This window comes from Rhinoderma darwinii, chromosome 5 (assembly GCF_050947455.1).
Source record: "Rhinoderma darwinii isolate aRhiDar2 chromosome 5, aRhiDar2.hap1, whole genome shotgun sequence".
Taxonomy (NCBI): Eukaryota; Metazoa; Chordata; class Amphibia; order Anura; family Rhinodermatidae; genus Rhinoderma; species Rhinoderma darwinii.
The window spans coordinates 50,907,375-50,930,867 of NC_134691.1; the positions used below are offsets into that span (position 1 = coordinate 50,907,375).

At 39.6% G+C, this 23,493-nt stretch overlaps 1 protein-coding gene across 1 annotated transcript in view; it reads right to left on the bottom strand.

The window, feature by feature from the left end:
- The window catches only part of VPS13B (vacuolar protein sorting 13 homolog B), an 886,671-nt gene that overhangs the window by 211,943 nt on the left and 651,235 nt on the right, over positions 1 to 23,493 (bottom strand). Inside the window, exon 34 of the mRNA XM_075825953.1 lies at positions 5,555 to 6,245. Coding sequence (XP_075682068.1) covers positions 5,555 to 6,245 — 691 coding nt within the window. The remainder of the gene's footprint in view (positions 1 to 5,554; positions 6,246 to 23,493) is intronic.

The window sequence follows — 23,493 nt, forward strand, 5'->3', positions numbered from 1 at the left end:
TAGCCCCAAATCTCTCCTGAGCTAGACCGATTCAAGTGGGAGCTGCATTTCAGCTCTCATTTTTGCCTGTGTGAAGAACAGGGGGTCAAAGGGGGACGTGCTGACAGCAGTAAAGGAATCAGTGATCTTTCTTGTGTGCTTGTATGGTCTCAGATGACCTCAGAGGAGGGGTTATGAACTTTTGTTCATGTTATCACCCCCTAGGCTGTTAACTCCATAATCCTGCCAAATATGTTAAATAAAATGTTTAGGGTAAAAAAAATAAAAAGTAAAAATATACCTTTTTTCTTTATGCAGTTTTATTATTGACAACAAATAAAAAACAAAAAACAAATCGGTATCACCACATCAGTAACAACTTATACTATAAAATTAAAATGTTATTTATCCCGCTCAGTAGATGCCATAAAAAAACAAACTATAAACAATGCAAGAATAGCAGTTTACTATTTGTATGTTCTCCCAAAAAGAAAAGGATAAAAAGTGATCAAAAAGTCGTATGTGCCCCAAAATGGTAACAATAAAAACGACAAGTCATCCAACAAAAAACAAGCCTCAGACGGCTTCTTCAACAGAAAAATAAAAATGTTATTGGTCTAAGAATGTGGCAACACAAAAACAAATTATTCTGTAAAAAGTGCTTTGATGCTTTTGGTGCAAAAGTAGTAAAACATAATAAAAATTATATAAAAATTTGGTATGGGCGTAATCACAACAACCCAGTAGAATAACGTTGTCATGTTATTTATACCGCCCAATGAACGCCTTAAAAGTAAATCCCAAAAAACAATGATAAAATTGCTGTCCCCCCAAAAAAAATATTATTAAACTTTATTCAATATACCATATGTACCCCAAAATGGCTCCTATAAAAACTACAACTCATCACACAAACCACAAGGTCTCACACAAAAAATAAAGTTATTACAGCTGGAACACAGAGGGGAACATTTTTTTTTTACTGTCAAATTAGTTACATCACTAAAGGGGTTAAAATGCGCTTAGGGCAACCTGACTTATGCGCCAACTATATCTGAGAGATAAATTTAAAATCTACAATAAAAAAAGTTATATTTTAAGGATAGTTTTTCCAATTTTAATGAGGCTGTTAAGGGGTTAAGTCTGGAGCTACAGAAGGACTTTAACCAATCACAGTGGCACAGCAGCGCATGTGAGGTCACTTGACAGGCCTATCTGCTACCAGCATGTAGAGGAAGCTGCTAAAGTATTCTAAAAAAAAAAACGGACAGGTGCAGAATCTTCACTGAATATTCACGAGCAGCTATTTTCATTCTGATATAAAGATAAAAATCAGGATCATAGTGCAGAATATATTTAGTACAACATTCTAAAATGGTTATCCTAAATACATTTTAGCAAAAAATACTCTTAGGGTATGTTCACACACCCTATTTACGGACGTAATTTGGGCGTTTTAGCCCCGAATTACGTCCGAAAATACGGCTCCAAAGCGGCAGCAAACAACTGCCCATTCATTTGAATGGGTTTTACGATGCACTGTACCGACGGTCATTTTTTTACGCGCCGCTGTCACATGACGGCGCGTAAAAAAGACGACCGCGTCAAAGAAGTGCCTGTCACTTCTTGAGACGTAATTGGAGCCGTTTTCCATTGACACCATGGAAAAACAGCTCCAATTCCGTCCGTAATGGACGAAGCGAAAAGCACCTGCATTTACCATTAAGCCTGAAATTGCGGAGCTGTTTTCTCTTGAAAACAGCACCGTAATTTCAGCCGTAACGGACGCTGCCGTGTGAACATACCCTTAACCCTTTCATGACCAGGCCATTTTTAATTTTTCCCTCTGGCCTTTCAAGAGCCATAACTTTTTTTTTCATTACATAGCTGTATGAGGGATTTTTTTTTTGTAGGACGAGTTGTTGTTTTTAATAGCCCCAGTTATTGTACCACACAATGTACTGGGAAATTCTGAAAAACTATTTTGTGGGGTGGAATGGAAAAAAAGAGCGCAATTTCCTTAAATTTTTTTGGGCTTTGGTGTTTACGGCATTTACTCTGCAGTAAAAATTACATGTTAATTTTATTCTGCGGGTCAATACGATTACGGGGGTATCAAATTTATATGGTTAATTTTATGTTTTACTACTTTTACTAAATAAAAACTTGACGCGTCGATGGAGATGTGAGCGCTTGTTGTTTGCGGGTCATGCTGTAGTTTTTATTGATACCATTCTGGGGTACATACGAGTTTTTGGGGGACGTGATCAAAAAACAATTATCCTCACGGTTTTTTGTTTTTTACGGTGATCACCGAGTGGGTTAATTATGTTGTATTGTAATAGTTTGGACTTTTATGGAATACCAATTAAGTTTCTTTTTTACATTACTTTTGGGGGAAAATGGGAAAAGGTTTTCTTTTTAACTTTTAAGAATTTTTTTATAGAAAAACTTTACCTGTTTTTCTACTTTATTTTATTAGTCTTCCTAAGGGAGTTGAACCAGCGATCTTTGTATTACTTGCACAATATACTGCAATACTTATGTATTGCAGTATATTGTGTTTTTTTTTTTTACCAGCTCGTATAAAGACCTGCCTCTGGCAGGGTTTAACCCTTTCCCGCTCCTTGACGTACTATTCCATCATGATGAGCGCATCGTTCGCGCTTAGTGATGGTATAGTACGTCACGGGAGGAACGGCAATTCTGGCCCCCCTCCCGGCACATACAGGAGCTGTGACAAATGCTGTGGTGGTCCCTGCTGATTAACCCCTTAGAAGCCGCATTAAATAGCGATCGCAGCTTCTTAGGGGTTAAAACACCATCGACGTCCCGCAACATAATCGCATGTAGTGCAGTGTATTAGAATAGCGATCAGGGCCTCCTGCCTTCAAGTCCCCTAGTGGGCCAAAAAAAAAAAAGATGAAAAAAACGGTTGTGTAAAAATAAAAAAATAAAAGTTTAAAAGTAATAAAAGTAAAAATCCCCCTTTTTCCCTGATCAGTCCTTTATTATTAAAAATAACTAAATAAACTATACATAATTGTATAAAAAGTATTTGGTTATTAATCCCGCGCGGTGAACGCCGTAAAAGAAAATAATAATAAACCGCACCAGAATCACAATTTTTTGGTCACTTCACCTCGGAATAAAAAGAGATCAAAGAGTCACATGTACTCAAGAATGGCACTGATCAAAACTACAGTTCGATACGAAAAAAACAAACACGGCTTTTCTGATAGAAAAATAAAAAAGTATGGCTCTTAGAATAAGGCAACACAAAAAGTAAATCATTTTTTACAAGTATTTTTATTGTGCAAACGCCATAAGACATAAAAAAAAGTATAAACATCTGGTATCGCCGTAATCGTATCGCCCCGCAGAATAAAGTGAACATGTCATTTATAGCGCACGGTGAACGCTGTAAAAAAAAAAAAAAAGGAATAAACAACAATCGTAGAATTGCTGTTTTTGCGTCACCACGCCTTTTAAAAATAGAATAAAAATTGATCAAAAAGTCGCATGCACACCATGGAAACTACAATGAACTCCTCAAGGGGTCTAGTTCCCAAAATGGGGTCACTTTTAAGGGATTTCCCCTGTACTGGTACATCAGAAGCTGCAAATGCGACATGGCGCCCAGAAACCATTCCAGCAAATTCTACATGCCAAATAGCACTCCTGCCTTTCTGAGCTCTGCCGTTTGTCCAACCAGCAGTTTATGACCACATATGGGGTATTGCTGCAATTGGGTGAAATTGCTTTTCAAATGTTGGGGTGCTTTTTCTCCTTTATTGCTTCTAAAAATTAATGTTTCATCAGAAAAATATCTGATTTTCAATTTCACAGCCTAATTCCACGAAATGCAGCAGAAAAATCTGTGGGGTCTAAATGCTCACTAATGTAGTCACTTTTGGGGGTTTCTACTGTTTTAGCACCACAAGACTTCTTCAAACTTGACATGGTGCCTAGAATATAATCTGATAAAACAGAGGCTCCAAAATCCATTAGTTGCTGATTTGCTTGGGAGGCCAGTGCTTCCGTCCATTAGCACACTAAGGCCACATGTGGGATATTTCTAAAAACTGCAGAATCTGGGCAATACATATTTCTCTGGTAAAACCTTCTGTTTTACATAAAAATTGGAATAAAAAGGATTTTCTGCATAAAAAATGAAATTGTAAGTTTCAATTCTACTTTGCTTTAAATTCCTGTGAAAACACCTAAAGGGTAAACAAACTTTAAAAATGCTGGTTTGAATACTTTAAGGGGTCTAGTTTTTAAAATGTCGTGATTTATGGGGGTTTCTAATATATAGTCCCCTCAAAGCTATTTCAGAACTCAACTGGTACCTAAAAAAAGAGGCTTTTGAAATTTTCTTCAAAATATGAGAAATTGCTGCTAAAGTTGTAAGCCTTGTAACGTCCTAGAAAAATAAAAGGATGTTCAAAAAACGATGCCAACGTATAGTAGAGATATGGGAAATGTGAAATAGTCACTATTTTTTGTGGTATTACTATCTGTATTACAAGCAGATACATTTAAATTCAGAAAAATTCTAATTTTTTCAAAATTTTCAACATTTTGCTATTTTTCACACAAACACTGAATATATCGACCAAATCTTATCACTAACAAAGTACAATGTGTCACGAGAAAACAATCTCAGAATCGCTTGGATAGGTAAAAGCATTCCAGAGTTATCCCCACATAAAGTGACATGTCAGATTTGAAAACTGGTATCTGAGCCTTAAGGCCCAAACTAGGTTGTGTCATTAAGGGGTTGAAAGGGTTATTTTGGTAACTAAAATTGATGTCCTATCATATCCGACTTCAAACATCTGATCGGTAGGAGCGTCAACCATCGGACCCCCACCGATCTAATACTGATGGCCTATCTTAAGGATAGGCCACCAATTTTAATAACCTGGATAACTCCTTTAAACCAGGGGGTCTTCATTAGGCCCCCAGGCTTCCATGACAACCATTGACACACCGCAATCGTGTAAAGGGAAGGGGGGTGAGACGGGCTGTCGAAAGGGGGTAGCTCCCCACTTTCTAACAGCTTAAATGCGGTTGCTATTAATTGCAGCATCTAAGTGGTTAAACAGCTGGAATCGGCATTCTCTCTGATCCCAGCAGTTAGCGCATGGTTTAAGCTGTTATATACAGCTGACTCCCGCAGCTGTATATAACAGCTGACATTATGTTAGAGTAGAAGGAGCTGAGCAGATTAATAGATAGTTTTGTGGGAAAAAAAAGTCAAAATAATCTGTAATTTATTTACTTGCTTAATGTGGGCTTAAGAGTCCAGTGGGCGGTCTCAACCTTTGATTGACATCCTTCCCTGTATAAGCGTGCATACAAAAATGACTGCCAATCACCGAATGTGACCGCCCATAGGACTTTTATGGTCACAGGGAGCAGGAATATTGATCAATACATTAAAGGTTATCCTGAATCTTTTCACACAATCAATCTTGTTAGCTCCTCCTGCTATATAATATGCTGCCCATAGATTTGATTGCAGGTTTGACATAACAGATTCCATTGAAGTCACTTTGAACATCCATACCTGAGCATTTGTATTCCGGATCGACTCCCTTAAGGAGTGCATCAAAGAGTGATATTTCCACCTTTTGCTTCCTGTGATGGCAGCTTATCAGCAAAGAAGGTTGGGAAACAATAAGATGTAGAAATGGATTCAGCTGTATGTCTCCAGTTCCTCTTCTTCCGGGCTGACGCACAATCGTGATGCCCAGAGCTTGTCGAGCAGAAGACCTCGTAGATGCATGTAAGCGTTCTAGAGAAAGCAGGCCGGTTTTTTCATTTACTGGAGAAGACGACTTGCTATTAAGAAGGTCCTCAGCCGTGAGTGAGGATATACATGACTGCACAGGTCGTTCGGGTGTTTCCTCAGATTCTGTAGCGGACTGATTTAAGGAGATTTTGCCCAACTTCTCATTGTCTCTACCATCTACTTTGGATTTAGGCACCGCTGTGCATGAGTAGGACATCAAGGATATGCGGCTGGCAGTGATAAAAATATCAAACGGTATGAAATTCAGATTCTTCACAATTGATGACTGTTTGGACGGTCTCACTATTCTGTGATGACTTGTGCCACTTTGGGGTTCTATCTGAACAATTCTAATTTTCACACTATCACTACCAATGCCACTGTCCTGGGCTCCACTATAACGAGACGATGTGTCCACTGTACGGCCTTCCGTACAATCTTTCCTCTGTTGCTCTTGTGTAGAAACCTAAAAAACAAAAATGAACATGTAGTTAACAAGATGAGTCACTGTCTAATAGGATTGTCAGACTCTCCAAGTAAAAATATAAAATGTATATCTCCACCCAGAACTCAAATAAAATTTTTGGTGGCGTAATTAGAAATGCGTGACATACCAAGATAAAATGACATATTCCCCGACACCCGAGATCCATCCATGATTGATCCCTCTGAGCATATCAAAGTCAGTTCAAGAAATCATTTCAGACTTTAATAATGTGATACAGTTTGGAACATGCAACAATAACCAGTGATTCTTCAAGCTAAATAGTTACTTGTAGCACCACTAAGAATTTTGAACAGGCTTGATCAGCATCTTCAATGTTCTTCACGGTTAAATATGTTCTTCATGGTTTAAACACCCCTTGACAACAGGAAAAATGATGATCATTAACAATTGTTTAAGCACTACATGTGTAATAGTATTTGTTAATCATCTATGACAGTCTGGATGTAACGAAAATAAATATGGCCAACTTAAAAGGGCTGTCTAGGTTGGGAGGTTGGGGGGCTGTATTCACAGTATAGGTCATCAGTGTATGATCGGTGGGTGTCAACCGGATCCCACACCGTTCAGCCATTATGGCTGCCTCTGGTACCCGGAAGCTATGCAGGAGTCAGTGCCAGAAGCAGAGGGTCCGATATGCAGGGGTCGATGCCAGAAGCAGAAGGTTCCCACCACTGTACAGCACCCGTGCTGCAATACTGCTCCTAATCAAGTGATTAGAAGGGAACTGAAGTAACCCAGCACGGACGCTATACAGTGGTCGGACCCTCTGCTTCTCGCACCGACCTCTGCATATCAGACCCTCTGTTTCTGGCCCCGACCCCTGCATAGCTTCTGGTGTCCGAAGGCAGCCAGAACAGCTGATCAGTGCGGGTCCGGGTGTCGGACCCCCACCGATCAGGCATTGATGACCAATCATGTGGACCTATTTTAGGCCTATCTAGTTGTAAATAGCAGTCAAGGAACCATAACGGCACACAGGATCCAATGCACAGCAACACAATGTCAACTGTGACATATCTATCACTCAGAACCTCCTGAGTAAGCGGATAGCAAAATGCGCATTGGGGTCTGAGGTGGTGTTTATTTTAGAGGTTCAGAGCGTGTCTTAAACTGGACGGTATCAGCTTCAACCATTTTATCCGTTGATTTTTCTCGAATGCATATTTTTGTCCGCTGCTCTCAGGATGTTTCTACTCATACCATACCTAATTTTTTTTTTTATTCATGTCACGTGATTTATTCATTTAAACGTATTGAACCCGGACCACCACATTCTACGTTTTAATTACATTTTTGTGATTTTGGGTCATAATGGATAGCTTTTTTGTGAATTGCATCTTTTTTTTAATTATTATTATTGTTTTTTATTATAAACAAAACAGCTCACAAATACAAGTACGACAAATAAATGACCCCATAACCACCCCTCTCCCTAACTTGGGATGGACAACAACAACAACAAAAATTGGGAATTGCATCTAATTATATTTTGGGAACTTGTTCTGTTGGAGGTGATTAACTTTTATGATGGGACTATATCTAAATCTGGCTATAAATGGATAGACTAATAACAAGCACTTAGGTGTGCCAAAATGATAAAATTATTGCTTTCACCCAACGGAAATCTATTATGTCCATGTGGAATTGGGGGCATGCTGTTAATTTAGAAATTTTGTAAAAAATAGCTGCAAAACATTGCAATATGATAATACTATGCGAAGACACACAGAGAGGAGTGAGAGAGAAGTAGTAGTTCTGTAATACTACTAGCCATTTGTAACTTCTCTCATACAGAGACCAAGTTCATTGGTGGACAGTGTGGAGAGTGGAGACTGAAGCTGCTCCTGGCTGCCCTTTTGAGCCTCCTCCTTGCTACCTCTCAGTCTCCCTGTCAACACTGGCAGCCACAGTCCCATCCTCTTCATCCTCTTGTCTAAGAGAGGCAGGGCACAGCGCCGAAACCAGCCACACTCACCCTCTTTGAGATTAGGAGGTTCGCGCTGGGGTGCTCCCAGCCTTCTTCCTCCTGCTGCTGGCACTGCCAAAAGCAGAGAGGAGGAGAAGGCGGAGCTAAACTGAATCGGGGCGCTGCTGCCTGCTTTTGCAGATTATATGTAAAAAAAAAGTTCCTGTAAAAAAAAAAAAGTATAATAATTTCAGGGCATCTGGGGTGGGGGAATTTTCCAGACCCATTGGAGTCCCCGTCAGTGCGCCACTGAGTAACATTACAGAAATGGATATTGAAGGGGTAACTAAGATGACTGTAGCTGCAGGCTAGTGATACAAATACATGCTTTTAGAAAATAACGGGGCATAATGACCACTTGTACTGTAGCGGTTGGATGAATGACTTGCTTAATGAAGGAAGGCCTCTGGTAATTGAAGAGACCAACAAGGCAAGTGCTTTACCACAATTTATAAGTGTAAAGAAGCCAGGATCCCCTAGACATTGATTTATTATGCACACTTCTGAAACTAATTGAGTATATTAAGAATCCCCCAAGGGTACAGTGAAAAATATATGGCAATTAGTTAGAATGACTACTGGAAAGCGTGAAACTTCAAACAGCGCCTAGGGCTTAACTACCGATTCCTGTGCGCCTGCAGTCACCTGTTGTACTGATACAAAAGATGCCCTTAGGTATAGCATTCCTCTGGGTGAACTCCACTGTGAGGTAGGGAGGGTAATCAAGGCTAGATTTGTGACCGGGAACAAAGCAAGTAACCAAAACCATCTATCTGTAAACATTTAAAGCGACCTAGGTTTTACATAGAGTCCCAGCTGCTAGACTGTGACTATAAAGGCACCATTTACCATTGAGTGCTACGAGCTGATCCCTACTTGTATTCCTTCTATAACCCATTTAAAGCGGACAATAAAAGTTTTCTTTAATTAGCTACCGGTGTGCATTAACATGATCATGATTAAACCATAAAAACCAACTGTACATTACTCTTGTACCCTCGGCCAGATGTTCTAAATTACTGTACTCGAAAATCTACTTTGAATCTTTTTAAAAAGATCGACCTTCTGCTTTCAGAGAATTAAATGCATATTACTGCAGTGAAGAAGATAGTATTTCAGACCTCCAGGCATATATTAAATATACTGGCAGGACATTAGACAAAATGCTTGACTTATTAGATACTTCCTATTCTAAACAGTGTCATCAAAGCCTAAAAACAAAATTCATATAAAAGCAGCACAAAGCTTCCACATAGAACCGGTGCCAAAATCGCTCTACTTTCCAGCTAATGAGGAAAGGATGTGTACTCTTAACATATGAATGTAAGAGTTTCCAAGCATTCACATTAGGAAATGTTCCTATTGGTTCCATATGGTGTATGTTAAATTAAACTATATCGGTGAAATAACCTTCTTAAGATAGCTGGCATGATAACTGTAATTAACCGGTATTCATAGAGCCGGGACAAAGGGGAATTCGGTTCAACAACGATCTATTAGGAGAAATGAAGTAAAGGTTGGAAAGACCCAAACCTGTTTGATTAAATGCTCTAAGGGTCATAGTGCCAATTCTCATAGCGGCCAATCAGATCGCAGCCAGAATTTCTTTGCATTTTTTTTTTAATATAGCCTACGCCACCATTGTTCTATGCACTATACATAACACAATATGAAGAGGAACCAGCAGGAAAAAAGACAGTAAATCTTAAACAGGATATTGAGAAGCATGAGGAGAGAACCGAAGATAGGATAGTCTCAAAAAATACTATTCAGATGCTTACTGAGGGTCGATTGCTAATACAAAATAATAAAAGCAACACCGATAATAAATACTATAGCAACAATAAATAACAATACTACTTGCAAACAGAAGGAAATAAGCCGGCACTACCCAAACCCGAAAAGGCATCTTATATGCTTGGAGTTTGTCCAAGGCAATTCCATTCAGAAATGGACTCTGTGGTATTGCTATGGAGGTGCTCAGCGGGCCAGGATAGCACGATCACAAGTGAAAATATACGCCACGTATAACACAAATAATAAAATGTTTATCGTATGCCACAAGGGAATTATTACACTAAAATAATACAGAAAAAGCTGGTTTTACTGAACTGTATGACTGAAAATTAACTCCATTTCAAAGCAAAGACAACTATATATCTCTTGTATCACAGGGCAGCAAATAGCCAATGTAAATGCAGCATTGATTACCAATGGAGGCTACTATCTGCTCAGAAGAAGATACCGGATGGCAAAAACTACCAATTAGAAATTGGATGCGAACTTATATTATACTTTTCTAGAATGTTATGATCAATCAGGACTGAATTATAGCGATGGCGAATGGGATAACTGCCCAGGGGCTTCACCTGGGAGTTCCCTCAAGCGCATTCCAGACACTCTCAGCATCAAGATACAAAAGTTTGAACAGTTTTCAAGTGTATCTTCAAGAATGTGGAGGTTTGAGAAAATAGATAATGCAACTTTTATATTTTACGAATACCGAAGATTCTTTCTCCACACTCAGCGCTCCAATACCCTACCGGCACAGCTAACTAGTGGTCAGCCATGTTTATTGCCACAGGACGAGGCAGACACATCCGGCTTTGCTTACCTCCAAAGGATAAGGCATGTTAAAATCCATTAACATCCTTGTTTTGCACAACAGTAAAATATGGAGGACATTTAGGCTGCCCTGTATATAAATGACATTGTCCGCGGATCCTGTCAACATAGTCGGGATCTATAGATAATTACCTAATGTGTATGGCCAGCTTTATATAGCCATGCATTATATGTAACTGGAGGGTGGACCACATTTTTTTTTGTCCAGGGGCCTCCACCAACCTTGATCCCACAGTGTCTCCAATACAATAAAAATATATCCTCTTCAAAGTGAATATATTGCTGTCATAGCTAGCGGGTGGGACCAAGCGATCTCTCCATTCCTGTGGAGTCTAGTGATGTCATTACTTATTAGGCAGACGGCTGCTGAATCTCAACATCAGATAGAGGAAGATAACCGCATGTCGTAAGTGCGCAAGTGTAAATGTCTAAAACAAGTGTAGGCAAGTTCAAGATTTTTAGCTGGTACACGACTGGCGCTTTCAATATGTTCTGCCAGCGCCAGCTGAATCACAGAGCTGCAGTTAAACCGTTACAGAGCTGAAGACTTTAGTATTCCACTAAAACAATATATTGCTCGCTCTGAGCACTGCCAGATGCTTTATAAATCTGCAAAGTGATGGTGTATATGGAAGCGCTCCGCAGTCGAAAAATTATAGTTTATTTCTTAAATCACTCCAAGGCTTTTTCCCATTGTATGTTTTCCAACGTTTGCAGTAAATGTAAAATAGGTGATGAAGGCGTAAGTAGCAGAACAGAAAACATGAGTATTCCTCTCTTTCTCATGCAGACACTTCGTATTAATATCTGGACACCTCACAAAGAACATCCATGGCTAAGAAAATAAAAATTGTAGAGCCCACATATGGAAGTTAAATGCACAAGAAAGCAAATGAAAGAAAAGCTCTGGTGAAATATTTTCCTCTCTGTTACTGAATTGCCCTATCTAACCCATCTGTATGAAACTGAATAGTATTGTTTTTTTGTATCAATCTCTTTTTAAAAAAAATTCACAAAATCACAGGACACCATTGGCTCTAATGGGTTCCGTCGGGTTTCTGTCATTTTACCGGATAGAATAGTGCATCATGCAGCGCTATCTTTTCCGGCATTTTTGATGACGGAGAATACGCAATATAGGCAAGAACGTCCTGATAGCGAAATCAGTGAGACAAAATATTACTTCCGGCTTAGACAAAAAATGGAAGCTTGAGTAAATATCGTCAGCTAGCATTAGCAATATTTTATTAACCTCCGCCATAATCCGAACCTCCCACTCCCGTCTCCAAGATTTTTCTCGTGCTGCACCCGTCCTCTGGAATGTGCTACCCCAGACAATCCGATTAATTCCCATCATCAATAGTTTTAAATGTGCCCTGAAAACACATCTTTTTAGACAGGCCTATAACAATCCCTAATCTGACTCCTTTCCCTGGTGCCCCTTTTACATTAGTCATGAGAACTTAAAGAGGCTCTGTCACCAGATTTTACAACCCCTATCTGCCATTGCAGCAAATCGGCGCTGCAATGTAGATTACAGTAAGGTTTTTATTTTTTTTAAACTAGCATTTTTGGCCAAGTTATGACCATTTTTGTATTTATGCAAATGAGGCTTGCAAAAGTACAACTGGGCGTGTTTACAGTAAAAGTACAACTGGGCGTGTATTATGTGCGTACATCGGGGCGTGTTTACTTCTTTTACTAGCTGGGCGTTCTGACGAGAAGTATCATCCGCTTCTGTTCAGAACGCCCAGCTTCTGGCAGTGCAGACACACAGCGTGTTCTCGAGAGATCACGCTGTGACATCACTCACTTCCTGCCGCAGGTCCTGCATCGTGTCGGCCACATCGGCACCAGAGGCTACAGTGGATTCTGCAGCAGCATCAGCGTTTGCAGGTAAGTAGCTACATCGACTTACCTGCAAATGCCGATGCCGCCGCAGAGTCAAATGTAGCCTCTGGTGCCGATGTGTCCTCGCTCGTCCGACACGATGCAGGACCTGGGGCAGGAAGTGAGTGACGTCACAGCGTGATCTCTCGAGAACACGCTGTGTCTGTGCACTGCCAGAAGCTGGGTGTTAACGAAGAGAAGTGGATGATGCTGATTCGTCAGAACGCCCAGCTAGTAAAAGAAGTAAACACGCCCAGATGTACGCACACAATACACGCCCAGTTGTACTTTTACTTTAAACATGCCCAGTTGTACTTTAGAAAGCCTCATTTGCATAAATATAAAAATGGTCATAACTTGGCCAAAAATGCTCGTTTTAAAAAAAAAACAAAAAACGTTACTCTTATCTACAATGCAGCCGATCTTCTGCAATAGGAGATAGGGGTTGCAAAATCCGGTGACAGAGCCTCTTTAACAAAAACTTTTTACACTTTGTGTCTCCCTTATTTCCTCATAGATTGTAAACTCTTGCGAGCCGGGTCCTCACTCCTCTTGTTTGAATTGTAAATTTGTTTTGTCACTATGTGATGTCTGATATTGTCTGTACAATGTACCCCCTGAATTGTAAAGTGCTGCGGAATATGTTGGAGCTGTATAAATAAAGATTATTATTATTAAAGAAATGGGGAGATATCTAGAATTTCATCACCTGTTTATTTTTTTTATCTCTATAGCGCTGCATAGGTGTAGTATTTAGTTCTTTGCTGAATTGCTCAGCTGTAGCCTTGGCAATAGAGATAGTCGTAACTTCAGACTATGGTTTCGCCCTATGTCCCATGGTGGAAAGTGGTAGTTTGAAACTGCATCCAGGGACTGTGCTGGCAAAATATTATGGAGCGAGCAGGCGAGATTAGGGACGTCTACTAGGCCACTCCATTATGCACCTTTGGAGAAAAGGAAGTATATTCTTTTCTATTTTTAGCATGTAAATACTAGGCAAAATCATACTCTAGTTCAGAGGACTCCAACGTGACTGACCACAAACAGAATTTTTTTTTCACACACAATACATTTTCAAAATCGAAATATACAAACTCTCGTATTTCCCCTACAGATATTTATTGGCCAAGCTTTGCTTAACCCCTTAACGACATGTCACGTACTAGTACGTGACAGCCGTTGAGGGAAAGTATGGAGCGGGCTCACGGGCTGAGCTCGCTCCATACTCAGCGGGTGACGGCTGTGATATACTGCCGACACCTTACTGCAACGGGCGGAATGAAAGATCACTTTGATTCTGCCCGTTTAACACCTTAAATGCCGCCGTCAATCAAGATCGAGGCAATTAAATTGTTAGAATCAGAGGGGTGCCCCCTCAAACACGCCATCTCGCCTAGTGAAGGCCCCCAGGTCTGCCATCTTTGTACTCCTTTGAAGCCCTCAGAGTCACGATATACTGCAATACATTAGTACTGCAGTATATCATGCAAGCGATCCAATGATCGCTGCTTTAAGTCCCCTAGAGGGACTAATAAGAAAAGTAAACCGTTAAATAAAGGGTTTTTTTTATGCTACAAAAAAAAAAAGTATTAAAAGTTTAAAAAAAAAAAACTCTCCCCATTTTTCCCCTAAAGCAATGTTAAAAAAAAATAAAAGTCAGCATAACTGGTATTGCCGCGTCCAAACTAATAAGTCCAAACTATTACAATATAGTGTTATTTAACCCGCTCGGTGAGCGCCGTAAAAAAATATATATACAAAACTTGTAAATTGCTGTTTTTTGGTCACCTTAGCTGTCCAAAAAAACTGGAATAAAAAGTGATCAAAAAAATCACAAATAGCCCAAAATGGTATCGGTGAAAACTACAGCTCGCCCCGCAAAATGTAAGCCCTCACACCGCTAAATTGATGGAAAAATAAAAAAGTTATGGCTCTCAGAATATGGCGACACAAAACAATTTTTTTTAGCAAATAGTTTTATTTTTCTAAATGTGGTAAAATATAAAACAAAACATATAAATTCGTTATCTATGTCATCGTATCAACCTCTAGAATAAGGTAAATATGTAGTTTTTACCACCTAATGGACGCCGTAAAAATAAAACCCCCCAAAAATGGCGTATTCGTTGTTTTTTGCCCGTATTACCCCACAAATATTTTTTTCCAGCTTCCCAGTAAATTATGCAGTACAATAAATGGTGCCATGAAAAACTAAAATTGTCCGTGTCCTTAAGGGGTTAAAGAAGTTGTCCGCTTGATTATTTTTTTTTTATATATGAAGATGAGATGTACTGAAGGTTAGTATTATATCTTCTGGCTGTGTTGTTTGGTTGGCTACACATATAATTTCTATGGGCACACAGCAAAAAGATAGAACGTCAAGAACTCTGTAATCTTAATCCTTGTGGAATGCATCCAAACAGCACTGTCTGTGTAGCCGGATCTGTCCTACGAAAGATCCAAAAGCCGTCTGATGACTTATAATGTGTTCCATTAGGGTTCCGTGATTTTAAAAGCAAGAATAGCGCTGCATGTTACCCTGTTCTTCCCATATAAAAAAGACAGAACTGCGAATGGAGGCTTCGAGCGGAGCCCCAAATGGCAATGTGAATGTTGAATAAATTGCTGCATAAAATATTTTACAAAGAACAGGATTGAGGACATTCAAAGTCTACTTCACCCAATGGTGATGGGTATCCCCAGAGTTCCATTACTTCTTAGTTGATAGAGAAGTGGTGCCGCACACCAATACGTTGTAGGTGATCTGGCGAGTGATTCTTCACTCCGTATAACATCAAGGCGGTATAGGGCCACAGTGCTCTCCAGATCTCACTACCACATACGACGTGATAAAGGTCTGGGGCGGTGAGAAATGTCGTTCAATATATCTGGATATAACCTTTTGTTTGTATGGAATAGATATGCATGCTTCTTTCATTCTACGGGCTAAATATAATACATTTAAATGAATTTAATCAATATATACAGTGTTTCCCCCGGATTATCTTTCTACCTTTACTACAGTCTTAAATATTCCCTTAAGGAACAGATCGTCATTTGGCCTGAACCGATCGTTTCATTACTGACTCACAGATTTTTACAAACAAATGGCCGTTTATACTCATACTGGTTGAGTCATAGAGGTAGATGGAATTTTAAAGCTATTCGGTCTTGTTCACACAGCACAGATTTACTTCAGATTTTGCATGTCGTTAACCACATATATTGTCACAAGTCCATTCTTGGAACTGTAGTGCAAATGATCCTCAACATGCACTACGGACATAGGAAAATCAGCAAACTTGAGCATCTCAAAGGCATTTGGCTCTTCCTATGGCACCACTCTCTGATAGAACGTTTACGGACATAGGTTATCCGAAATTTCTTCGTGTGTAGATCAATGCAACAAAAGGCAAATATTTAAGCAAAAACATTTATCGGAAACCGTATACCAGATGACTGCCAGGGGATATAGCACTGTATGGAAACCAAGAACATGTCAAAGGCCGTTTTATCTAGTAAAGCCTAATGTGGAGTTTAGATTTTAGTCATTCTTCACTTTTTGTTTAAACACTGCAATGTTTTAGCCATCAAATACAATTTGGAATAAATAAGCTTAGAAAAAGTAAAAGTTATAAACCAATAAAAGTGTGGGCAAGCAACACATTGCCTATAAGACTATTTCCTCTTTGGGATTAAACAGCTTGATCAGGACCATATGCTCCCTGGCATTACATATATATATATATGGAGCAGATGCCTTAAAAAAAAATTCTGTAGAACAATTAGTTGATTTCTGCAAATACCTTCATGGTGGGTTTGTAATTGCAATACCAGAAGAAGGAGCAGAAAAATAAAGATACATCTGAAAAAATAAGCACGGATACAGATGATACATGGTGAAATGCATGTAACTATGCTGCTCCGTGACTCACCACAAGCAGTGGAATCTCTACCCACATTCATTTATAAAACGACTATCTTGTTACAGACACTCCTTTTGCTCGGCTGCCAAAAATCACAAAGATGTGAAAACTACAAAATATTAATTATGAGACGGGATAAAGAAAACGGTGCTAAATCAAATTTGCCACCTGAGGTTTCCAATAGAAATAGTTCATGTTTGTTCTCCCACCGCATGCCAGTAATTCACATAATACATTAAAATGAACCAATTATTTGCGGCTTTGGAAGTTTCCTAGTGAACTGGACTAAGGCCGTGTCTTGAGGGAATGTTAAAGTCTTTAGAAGCCGACGGGCTCGCGGGTCTTATGATTAAGGTGCGCATAAAAGACTGGTGCAACAATTATCTGGATTTACATATATATTATTTCCTAAAACATAAAAGTCTAGAACAGGTTCTATTCACAAGGATATTGATGAGGATTCACTTAGGTAACTGGCCTATGGTTGACCTGTAGAGCTGCAAACGCTCGCTCATCGATCTGTTCATTTATGCAGCATGAAATATTATCGTTGTCGGCAGGATATCTCCTTGTGTAAACAGGGAGACGTGATGCCGACATGATGGGAATGTATGGGGACGAGCGATCGTAGTAATGATCGCTCGTCCTCATGCATAACCAATCATTGCTCCGTGTGAAAGGAGCAGACGAGCTGCCTGGTTGATCGGCGTTCGTTTTCACATCCGATATTGGACCATGTAATAAGACCTTAAGACGTTTATCAATACTCAATGTGGTCATTGGTAGCTTTATCTACAGTCCTAATAAGAATGAGATCAATGTAATACATAGTGATAATTGAATCATCATAGTTGTCCTATTTAACTCCTTCCTGCCGCAGCCACTTTTCATTTTTCCTCCCCGCATTCCAAGAGCCATAACTTCTTATTTTCCGACAACACAGATGCATAAGATATTGTATGTACCCCAATATGTTCTTGGAAACTTTTAAGTTATTTTGTGGCACTGTATTTTTGTTTTTACGGAGTTCATGGTGCAGTAAAAATTTTAACTTTATTCTGCCGGTCAATACGAATACGGTGATATCGAATTTAAATAGTTTTTTTTACTGCTTTTACTAAATAAAAAACTATTTATTATATATTCTGAAAGTTATTGTTGATGGAGCATTGGGAGGGCTTGTTTTTTGCAAGGCGAGCTGTAGTTTTTATTAATACCATTTTGAGGTGCACGTTTTAATCACTTTTTATTCCATTTTTATAGAGAGGCAAGGTAAGCAAAAAAAAATAAAAAATAAACTGGCGTTATTTTTGAGGGTGTTGAGTGTCAGATAAATAACGTTATATTAGAATAGTTCAGACTTTTACAGATGTGGCGATACCAATTATGTTTATTTTTTTCATAGTTTACATAACTTTAGGCGGAAAATGGGAAAAGGGTATTTTTTTTTTAACTTTCAATTAATTTTGAACATTTGTAAAAACTTTATTTCATTTTCTTAATTATTTTTTATTTATTTTTTAAAACAAGTTTTTATTGACAAAAGAATCATATCACATACATACGTTTGGCATATACAATGTGCATCTACAGTTTTGTAACAGTGTTTTCCCCCACATAAGTAATACAAAATAGAAATAAGTAATACAAATTCTGGGCCTAGATAGAGGTACCAACCTATAAATGATTAACAAATTTAGAAAGTAATGCACCATTCACTGTAATGGGGGTAAGTTACACTGGAAACCAAGGTATATGCCTACTCAAGTCATGTAGATTCTCGGTCAATGTTTTGGAAAGGAAATTATAAAAACCAAACGTAACAGAACAAAACAAAACAACTCAGCTTGCAAGAGCATGAACATTACAATATGTGGAGGTTTAAGTATGCAGGGAATCCACATAGTATTTAGAGGACGTCCATTTGTCCCATTGGAGACATTGTGAAAGCTGAGATCTTTGTAGGATTATAGTTCGTTCCATAATACAGGTGAGATTGACATACTGAATTACCTCAGTTAATGTAGGAGTGGAGGTTTTCTTCCAATATTTGGCTACAAGAATTTTTGCAGAGCATAGTACATGGAAAATAATTGACTTATCATGAGAGTGGAAATCAGCCAAGCCTACATGTAGCAGTGCCAAGGCAGGAGTAGTAACTAGTGGGAATTGTAGAATAGTCGACAGGAGTTTGTCTATCTTGTCCCAAAAAGTCCGTATAGCCGGACAATACCAGAAAATATGTTTAAGAGTCCCCACCTCCACTCCACATCTCCAGCAAATATTAGAAGTAGTAGGATATATTAAGGAGAGGCGATGGGGCGTCAGATACCATCTATATAGCACCTTTCTAGTGGTTTCTAAGTGATGAGTAGAGTTAGACAGTTGGGAGGCCAGCGAAAAGGTAGCTTCCCAATCTACACTGTCCTGAGGTAAGGATAGATCAGCTTCCCACCTCCTAACACACTGGAGATCAGATTGTTGTAATGTATCTAGAATAGCCATATATGCTTTGGAGACCCCCTTTGCAGTTTTGGAATACTGAAAATAATAGGATTCATAGAGTGATTTAGAGGGAAGGGGTTCACTGCCTCTGCTTATTAAGAAATGGCGAACACGAATATACTTATAGAAATAATTAGTCGGTAAATTGAAATTGTTAACAAGCTCTGCAAAAGTAGAAAGAACACCTCCACTCCAAATATCCCCCACCGTATTTAGTCCCTGAGCAATCCAGGAGGACAGGTTGCAAATTACGAATTAATTGCGCGAGTACCCGTATATTCATATCTGACAATCTCATAGGAAAAAGAGCTTTTTTGACCACCACTGATTTCCACGAGTTTAGAGCAGCCTTAATAGTTAGTAGAGGCGGGACAGGAATAGGCAGTTTAAGTGCTGCGGCCCACAGATATGTATCAAGAGATTCAAAATGCCCACAACTGCTTTCAATTAGAACCCAGTGTTTTACGTGTGCTGGATTTAACCACTGCCTTACTTGGTCTAGAATGCAGGAATGATAATACGCAGAGATATGGGGGAATCCCAACCCTCCTTGTGCCACTGGGAGATATAGAATTTGAACAGCTACCCTCGCTTTTTGCTTCTTCCATGCATATTTGACTAAAAGCTGCTGCAGTTTATGTAGATAGGATACAGGAACCCATATAGGCAGATTACGAAATAAGTAAAGAATTTTTGGCAAGATTAACATTTTAAGAGCTGCAATACGTCCTACCCACGAAACTTCAAACCGTAGGTGGTCATCAAGCTCCTTTTCCAGTTGAGGTAATAGAGGGGGATAATTAAGCGCGTAAAGTCTTGACGCAGGGTAAACTAATTGGATCCCCAGATAAGGAAGTCCCTGAGACGTCCATTCAAAGGAATACAAGTTTTGCAACTTTTGAACATCATTTGCCGATAATCCCATATTCATAATTTTAGATTTGCTTTCATTTAATTTATAATAAGAAACCTCACTGAAAGTCTCTAGACTGGACATAACATGAGGAAGTGACTCACAAGGGTTGGATAGGACCATAAGTACGTCATCTGCAAAAAGACCAATTTTGTGCTCAGTGCGGTTAATGGTAACCCCCTTGATCTCCCTATTAGATCTAATCACCTCAGCTAAGGGTTCCATAATTAAGGTGAAAATTAGTGGGGAGAGTGGACATCCTTGGCGAGTGCCATTGGTTATATGAAACGGATTGGATTGGTACCCTGAGGTTAACACGGTAGCAGAGGGATGAGTATATAGTGCCATTATAATATCCCGTGCTTTCCCCCTAATTCCAAACTTAGCAAGAACAGCCTCCAAGTATCCCCAATGCACACGGTCAAACGCCTTTTCCGCGTCTAAGGATAAAAGCAAAGAAGATGTCTGACTGCGCCCCACCCAATCTATGAGATCTATAAATCTCCTGGTACCATCTACTGATGACCTCTGCTGAGTGAATCCCACTTGATCTTGGTGAATTAAGTCAGGCAACAGGGGAGCCAGCCGTACGGCCAAAATTTTGGAATATAGTTTTAAATCCGTATTGAGTAGACTGATGGGTCTAAAATTTTGCGGTCTATCTGGAGGTTTACCTGGTTTAGGCAATGTAACGATGGTTGCTTGAAGCATTTCGGGGGGTATTTGACCCGTGGAATATATTTGTGAAAATAAATGTAGGAGTTGGGGAGCAAGAATGGTGCTGTATTTTTTAAAATATTCATTGGTGAGTCCATCTGGACCTGGTGACTTCTGCGGTTTTAAAGTAGCTATAGCATCTAAAATTTCAATTAATTGAAAAGGTTGAGATAGTGCAGTAAGCTGGGAAGGCGTAACTTCTGGGAGAGAAACAGAGGCCAAAAATGCATTGATGCCTTCGGGAGTAGGTTGGGGGACAGTGGGGTCTTGATTTAAATTGTACAGAGATGAATAGTACTGTGCTATAGAATTTGCAATTTCTTGCGGGTTAAATATAATGTCATTTTGTTGATTATGGAGAAAGGGAATCCTAGCTTTGAAGGCTTTATGACTGAGTTGTTGTGCTAACAACGCCCCTGCTCGATTACTTTGTCTATAGTATTTAACTTTCAACCTTCTCAGCGCTCCATCATATTTATATAAATCAAGCTGATGTAGTTGTGCATGGAGGTGACTGATCAGCCGAGATCTATTTGCACAAGGCGCACCTTTATTTAATTGAGTAAGACAAAGAATTTCCTCCAGTAGTCTTATACGCTTAGCTTCTCTAATCTTCTTGTCTTTAGCCGCTAGACCAATAAAGTGACCCCTAATAAAAGCCTTGTGAGCACACCACACTGTTGTGGGGGACACATCTGGAGTCACATTAAATTTAAAGAACTCTTCCAGAGTGGACATGTGTGAGTCCTGATATTTAGGGGAGTTCAGTATGAAATGATTGATTCTCCAAGGGAATGAGGGGGTTTTATTGAAGTGTTCAGGCACCACCATGGAAATAGGCGCATGGTCAGACCAAGTAATTAGCCCTATCTGTGAGGAGGAAATTCTGTCAAACAACATCTTATCCACAAAAAACATATCAATGCGCGAATAAGTGCTGTGGGGATGAGAGAAGAACGTAAAATCTTTCTCGTTTAGGTGTTGCAAACGCCAAACATCCATTAAGCCCTCTCTGGCTATAACCTGAAATAAGTCCGAGGGGGAATGCGCGGCCCCAGGAGCTGTGGAGTCAAGTGATGGCCACATGACTTTATTGTAATCTCCCACTAACACAAGGTGCCCTTTTTGAGATTTATGAATTTGTTTAAGTAATTTGTTAGTAAACCGAATCTGATGTGTATTGGGTGCATACATATTAACAATGGTATATTGCACATTGTTCAGATGACAAACAAGAATAACATATCGCCCTTCTACAGCCACATGAATAAAATCTTGAACAAATACAACAGATTGATGTATGGCTATAGAGACGTCCCTTTTTTTGGAGACAGCCGGAGCCGAAAAAATGTGAGGATAGTTTTTGTGCTTAAGCCTACCAATATCGGACGGATTCAAATGTGTCTCTTGCAGGCAAAGCACAGAGGCCTTCAAATTCTTGGCCTCGGCCCACAACATTGATCTCTTAAATGGACTGTTTAACCCCTTAGTGTTAAGAGAGGAGAATCTAAGCACCATTATATTTTTTTAAAAGGACATATTTCACATTATTATTCCCTGAGCATATTAGCATACCTGAGACTCTTAAGGCACCACAAGGACATATTATAGCATTACTTGCGAGCTGAGCGAACAACAGAACCCAAATACATGGGCAACTAAAAAAGAGAAACCAAACCAAACGATACATACTAGTCCGCACCTGACGTTCTGACAGTGCAGTCCTAGAATGGAGGGAAATCTGTATTAACAAGGTACAGACATGGCCCCACCCTAGGCCATATAAATGAAACAGCATAATTGACATATATAGAATATGAGAATTACAGACACACATGTATACCAGGAAAACATAGCAATTTTGTTTCACCCAAACTTCACAGAAAATTGCATGGCATCACTTATGAGACAGAGGAACGGCGGTGGCGATGAACTTCTTGCCACTCTGCTTCCAAGCGGAGAGGGAGTTTAGGTGGGGATATAGCACCGGACTGCCGGGGAGTGCCCAACTTGGGAATATCTCCAGTGTTCAAGTTCCAACTCTTGAGCAGCGCAGCAGCTTTGACTGGAGAGTCCACCACATGCTTCGAATACCTATAGGATATAATAAGCTTAACGGGGAATCCCCATTTGTAAGGGATTTGGCAGTCACGAAGAATCCGTGTAGTAGCCACAAATTCTCTCCTGCGCAGTAAGGTGGCTGCAGACAGATCAGCAAATAACTGTACATCCCGGAATCGGTCAGGAAGGGAAGTCGCAGATCTTGCTGCGAATAGAAGCTTATCCTTAAAATGATAGTAATGGAGACGAGCAATTACATCCCTCGGTGTCGATGCAGGCAGGGATCGTGGTTTAGGTATACGGTGTGCTCTGTCGATCAACATATCCAGTTGAGGTGTATCTGGTAGGAGAGCCACAAACAAATCAGCTAAAAACTCCAACAACTGGGAATTTGTAATATCTTCGGGAATACCCCTAAAACGAACATTATTGCGACGCGAGCGGTCTTCCAAATCTGCAATCTTGTGAGACAAAGCATCCACCTGTTCTTCCAGGCCTGTATTCGTATCCACCAGAGCATTGTGCGCCACAGAAAATTCCGCCATACGGTTTTCAATATGAGAGGTTCTGTCTCCCAGAGCATTAAAATCTTTCTGCAGGTCA